At 34.0% G+C, this 5,791-nt stretch overlaps 1 protein-coding gene across 6 annotated transcripts; it reads left to right on the forward strand.

Moving 5' to 3' along the window:
• Positions 1–266: 266 nt before the first annotated feature.
• LOC147277727 (nuclear pore complex protein GP210-like) lies at positions 267–4,991 on the forward strand. Of its 6 annotated transcripts, none has more exons than XM_086255768.1 (8): positions 267–646; positions 1,836–1,905; positions 2,231–2,263; positions 2,797–2,857; positions 2,997–3,065; positions 3,314–3,460; positions 3,920–4,072; positions 4,669–4,991. In XM_086255768.1, exons 3-8 carry the CDS (start codon positions 2,241–2,243, stop codon positions 4,735–4,737), a joined length of 522 nt encoding a protein of 173 aa, XP_086111894.1. In that variant the 5' UTR covers positions 267–646; positions 1,836–1,905; positions 2,231–2,240; the 3' UTR covers positions 4,738–4,991. The 6 variants fall into 6 exon arrangements, with proteins under 6 accessions (XP_086111894.1, XP_086111893.1, XP_086111896.1 ...); XM_086255770.1 differs by having other exon boundaries at positions 268–646; positions 2,231–2,690; positions 2,798–2,857; positions 4,669–4,988; XM_086255767.1 differs by lacking the exon at positions 1,836–1,905 and having other exon boundaries at positions 4,669–4,990.
• Positions 4,992–5,791: the final 800 nt, after the last annotated feature.

A 5,791-nucleotide genomic window follows, 5' to 3' on the forward strand; every position in this document is an offset into this window, starting at 1 on the left:
CCGCACTACAAGAAAAACTTTAATACATATCACTATTTTAATATCAGTTTTTATATTAACTGATATTATAAATTTTTAGATATCAGTTAATTTTTAAAATGATATCTTAACTCATTAACATATCACCATTTTTTTATTTCGATATCTTAATTTTGTATTTTTGATTAACAAATAGATAAAACTGATATGTAAAAATCATAACTGATAACTATATTTCACCTAAAAAAACACATTTCCCGCAACTTAAAAATTTTGGCTGAGTTTCCTAACCTAAGTCACGATATCTCTCACTGGCCTCTCGATCAAACACACACATTCCCTCACACTCGCATCGCACGCCTCCCTCAACCCTCAGCCTCTAGCTCTCTCTCTCTCGCCATCGTCGCCAGCTCTCTTGCCGTCGCCGTCGCCACAGCTCTCTCGACGTCGCCGTCACCACAGCTCTCTCTCTCTCTCTCGCCGCATCCTCTCTCGTCTCATCCATCTCTCTGTCTCACGCAGTCATCGTCGCCTCCCTCCCTCCGTCTCACCACCATCCTCTCTTTATCTCATCATGGCCTCCATCTCTCTGTCTCACCACCATCCTCTCTATTTATAACCCATCGTCCGTCCCGACTCTCACCTAGTCACCCATCGCCAATCTAAGGTAATTTTTAATTTAGGTTTCTGTTTAGGGATTTCGGTAATTTTTAATTTGGGTTTCTGTTTAGGGATTTAAGTAATTTTTAATTTGGGTTTCTGTTTAGGGATTAAGGATGTAGGATTTATGTTTAGGGGTTTTTGTTTTGCTTCTGAATGTTGGTTATGGTTATTCATTGATTTTGATTTGGGTGTTGCTAATTTTTTCTCCTGCACTTGCTCCATTGAGATCTGAATTATGGGTCCTTCCCGTGACATCATTTTGATTTGATTTGGGTTTTACGAATCTTCTTTCATTTGTTTGGAATTGGAGTTCTCCATTTTTTTTATAATCATTAATCTTGCATGTCTGTAGTTGAGGTCTGAATTTAGTATTCCAATTCAAATTGCGAATTTTTTATCTGATTTATTATTTGTGGTTTTTCTTTTTGTACTTTATTCTCATTAAAAGTAGTTTTTTTTTTTTTTTTGGGTGTAAATTAAAAGAAGTTGTTTAATGGTAATTAATTTGTAATCTATCACAAATTCACAATAAATGCTTTATTTTTCTTTGTATGGACTCTAGTAGTTGAACTATCATCCTATGGTTTCGAATTTGACTTTTAAAAAGTTAAAAGGCCGTCTGGACAAGTTTTCAAGTAAAGGATAAAAAAGTTCTGTTCTTTTATCATCCACTGCTCTTTGAATATGCAGCTTTTGTATTGGTACTTGATATAGCTTTGTAATAACTAATAAGTACCCCTTTTTTTGAAGTAGAATCAATTATATATGGAGGGGGTAAATTAGTAAATTTATTTGTTCATTTCAATTAAACAGTTGTTAGACCTTTAAAATTGGTGGTTTATAGTACTGTGCACAGTTGATTGACTTGCTCATTTGGTTTGTTTTATAGAATCAATTCTTATCCCAAAGACTTTCTTAAAAGGCGTTTAGTGGTAGGGGAGTGCTCTTTAGGGAGCATCAATAGTGCCCCCTTTTATCTTTTTCTAAATATGCTTTGTTAAGAGTCATGTTATGCTTTATGTTAGTGTTCCAGTGATTTTTTTGTTAAAAGCTATTTAAGATATTTACCTACATATCGTGTTGATACTGTATTGGGTTTTTGTGAGATTCATAAAAATTGTATCAATAGATTATACCATATACTAATGATATCATTTCATGGTTTTTTTCCTGTTTTATTTTTGATTGTGTAGGTAGTCCAGATCTGTGATTAGTCATGGTTCCTAGTACTAGTATTTATATGTGTTATTATGAGGCATATGGGTAAGTCAAGAAAATCCATTTGTTGTGCTTTACGCATAGCCATTTGAACTTTCCTTTTTGCTATTTAAACATGCCATGATTAGAACAGGGGCTAGTTTCTTATAAAAAAAGGGGGCATTTTAGTATTCCAATTCCGATTTGGTGATTGTAATGAATCTAATGATGGCTTTATAATGCTACTTTTTGTGTAAGGACTGTTTGAATTTTCTTGGTTGAAAATGCTCGCAAAACTGTTCTCTATATTATTTGCCAAGTGTTTTTCTTCTTTGAGATATTACGATCTTTGGGCTATACTCTTAGCTAATATTATTGTGTTTGTTTGCAGATGAGAGGCTATGGTGATGAAATTACATGGATTGATGAGAGGCTAAATAAAAAATACAATATGTATTCTTGTATATTAAATTTATTTACAAATCTGAATAGTTATAAAATTTTAACAATGGGGGAATTGTTGGATTCCCCCAATTTTTTTAATTTTGAAAATTTCAGCGACTGTTGCTCCTTTTGTCCCCATGAAATTTTTTTATTGGGACTGTTAGTGGGCAATGAATGATATTAGACAACAAGGCCTGCCGCCTGACACATTGGCAGGTTATGTTTAATCAAAAAAATACATAAAATGGAAAATAGAGAAGGATTGATATAGAAACATACCCTGTAGGCCAATACCGACCCCATCCTGTGAGACTGTCATGCTAAGGGTGGCTGCACTGTCACCATTGGACTTTGGTGACTCTTAAGAGTCCCTGTGAGTGGGGAAGGTGACTGTTTCCCATCAGATGGTAAACCCTATTATTCTTGTAGTGTTATCGGTCACACACCTTCTTTCTTCATGTTGAATCTGCCAGCTTTGCCTTTGTAGTTTCTCATAAAGGCTTATATTTTGTAGGTACAAGGTGCTGACATTGACTGGATAAAGATTGTCTCACCAGAAGAAATAAGCCTTATGGTATGTTATCCCGGTGTGATTTTTGTCTTTTTTGGTTATGTGGTATCTTTTTTCATCCCATTCCTTAAATTCTCCCCACCCCCCAGAATCCATTATGAAGCAGCTATGGATTTAATGTTATCCTACTTGATAATTTCAGGAAGGGAACTCACATACTATTGATTTAATGGCTGGGATTAGTGATGGGAGGACATTTGACTCTTATCAGGTTTGAATTGACTTGATCTAGTAGCACCTGGAGCTATGTGTCTCAGTATGTCTTCTGCTGCATGCTCAAAAGTGGATTTGGTAGAACACAATTGAGGGAATTAGTTCCAGTTTGCATGTGAATAATTAAGCTTTTTTTTTTTTGTAGATATTCTTGACCTTGTTTGTTTTCTTATCTGTGTGTGAGCACAATTTGTAAGCCATATTCTTGCTTTATTTCTTACATGTGAGAGGTTCAATGGTTTGCAGTTGGCCTACATGAATATTCATGTGCATGTTGAGGATCATATTATTGAGTTGTTAGATATTGATGATATATCCAGCCCAGGTGGTGGATATGTTAATAGTCCGAAATTTAAAATTTTGGCTATGAATCTTGGGATCACAACTTTATTTGTAAGTTCCTCATTTTGATATGGCTTTGTGGACAACAAATTTAGACTTTTAATTGTTCTCTTATATGAATCTGAACACAACATAAAAAGAAGCACAAGAAAGAAAACTGTGTTTAGTAGTGAGTGAAATGTTTCATATGCTGTGGAAACAAATTGAAACCAGCTCTTAGCCAATTTTAAGTCATGGGATTCAATCTAAGAAAGTAGGTGGTTGAATCCCTAGATGATTAGGTCTAAGTGATTAAATTTTAAAAGGGTGAGAAGAGATTTTGAGGTTAACTCAGGGCAATCCCTTATTATGCACCCAATCACTTGGGCAGAAAATAAAATAAAATATATAAACAAGGAAAAGGAAAAAAATAGAAACAGTTCCACGCACATAATATCTTGCACATAATATCTTGCATATATGCAATATGCCTTAACAATTCATACTTACAGCTATTTGGTTCCATAATAGGTGAATGAGTACTCATCTTTGAAGAACGAAGTCTTGTACTCATGGGGCGAACTGGGACCTAGGCCTTTTTTCCTTCGTCTTGGAGGTTTGTGGTTGGTAACTTTCACAGTTTTAGGAGCGCCTATTGCAGCTGCAAGCTTTAATCCATCAAGGGTAAGATTAAGATACTAAACATTTTTAAGTCAACATCAAAAGAGATGATATGTCAGTATGACCAGATGCCAAATATATATAGTGCACACACAAAAAAAAAATGATTAATGTCTCAAGACAACCAGCAGATTTTTCAGAAACTAGAAGAGAAATGTGTCTCTGTGCTTCCATGTCTAACACTATACTCTATTATGGTAACTTTCTAAATTTTACCTAGATAGTCATTGAGTATGTTCTCATTGTTATGCCCTTGACTGTGGCTGATACTTACATGATCCATTTTCTCAATCATATATATGTGATGCCATCTGAAAGCCCTTGCTGGCATGGCCAACATTTCGTTGCCTTTTGGGATTCTAGAAATGCAATCTCAATTAAATTCAAACTAAAGCCCTTGCTGGCATGGCCTACATTTTGTTGCCTTTTGGGATTCTAGAAATGCAATCTCTATTAAATTCAAACTAAAGCCCTTGCTGCCAACTGATACAAATTTGGTTTCAGTATATGTTTCATGTTATTAATGCACTTAATGTCCTTTGGGATCCTTGCTACCCTTGCTGCAATCTTATTAATGCACTTTTATTTCTTATTTTTAGTGGAGTCACCTGAAGAACAAGCGGAGCAGTTACACACAGGAACAAATAGATGAAGTATGGGTTGAATGAGGAGATTTTGTTTCCATGAATTTTATTTAGACTGACATGCATGTTAATTTGGTACCTTTTGGAGCATTTTTCTGTGGATATGAGATATATACTAGCTAGTTGACATTCCAATATTTTGTATAGACAGAATTTAGGCCTAGATTTATGGATAGCCCTCATCATGTATAGTGATTTTGGGGTATACATGATGAGGGCTATCCATAAATCTATATGGATTTGTAATCTTATTTTGTTAACTTCTAGTTTGGATGTTGGATTCATTTATATGAATGGAAGAATTTAAGTTGGATTACTTTAGAAGCTTAGTAATTGTTGGGTGGATGCATATTTACCAATTAATTTCTATCAATATCAGAAGCCTATTGCATATCAGATTTTGTAAAAATGCAACGATAAGCAAGGAAGTTTCAACATCATTTTAAAAACAAAAAATTGATATTTAAAGAGTACTTTTATATCAGATTTTAAGTACAAAACTGATATATTATACACCTTTTATATCAGATTTTAAGTACAAAATCGATATGTTATACACTTTTTATATCCGATTTTAAGTACAAAATCGATATGTTATACACCTTTTATATCCGATTTTAAGTACAAAACCAATATGTAATACACCATTTATATCCAATTTTAATTACAAAACCGATATGTTATACTCATTTTATATCTGATTTTAAGTACCAAGACGATATTTAATATATTTTTTATATCGGTTTCAAAATTACTAATGATATCATAAGTATCTTACATATCGGAATGCAGTTTTTAAGATATCAGAAATGATTAATATCTGATAACGATGGTGGTATATCATATCAGATTATCAAACAAATACGATATCTAATATAGTATAAACATCAGTGTATAACCGATATGTAATATGGGAGAATAGATATCAGCACTCAATATATCGGTTGGAAACCTAAATAGATATCGGTTTATCACTGATATATATTAAGGTTTTTCTTGTAGTGCCGGTAAAGCCAAAGCATCCTATTGTGTCATGGCGAAGACTCTGCCCTGGGCCCTGGAACGTCCCGGCTGACCC

This window comes from Dryas octopetala, chromosome 8, assembly GCF_963921425.1.
Source record: "Dryas octopetala chromosome 8, drDryOcto1.1, whole genome shotgun sequence".
Classification (NCBI taxonomy): Eukaryota; Viridiplantae; Streptophyta; class Magnoliopsida; order Rosales; family Rosaceae; genus Dryas; species Dryas octopetala.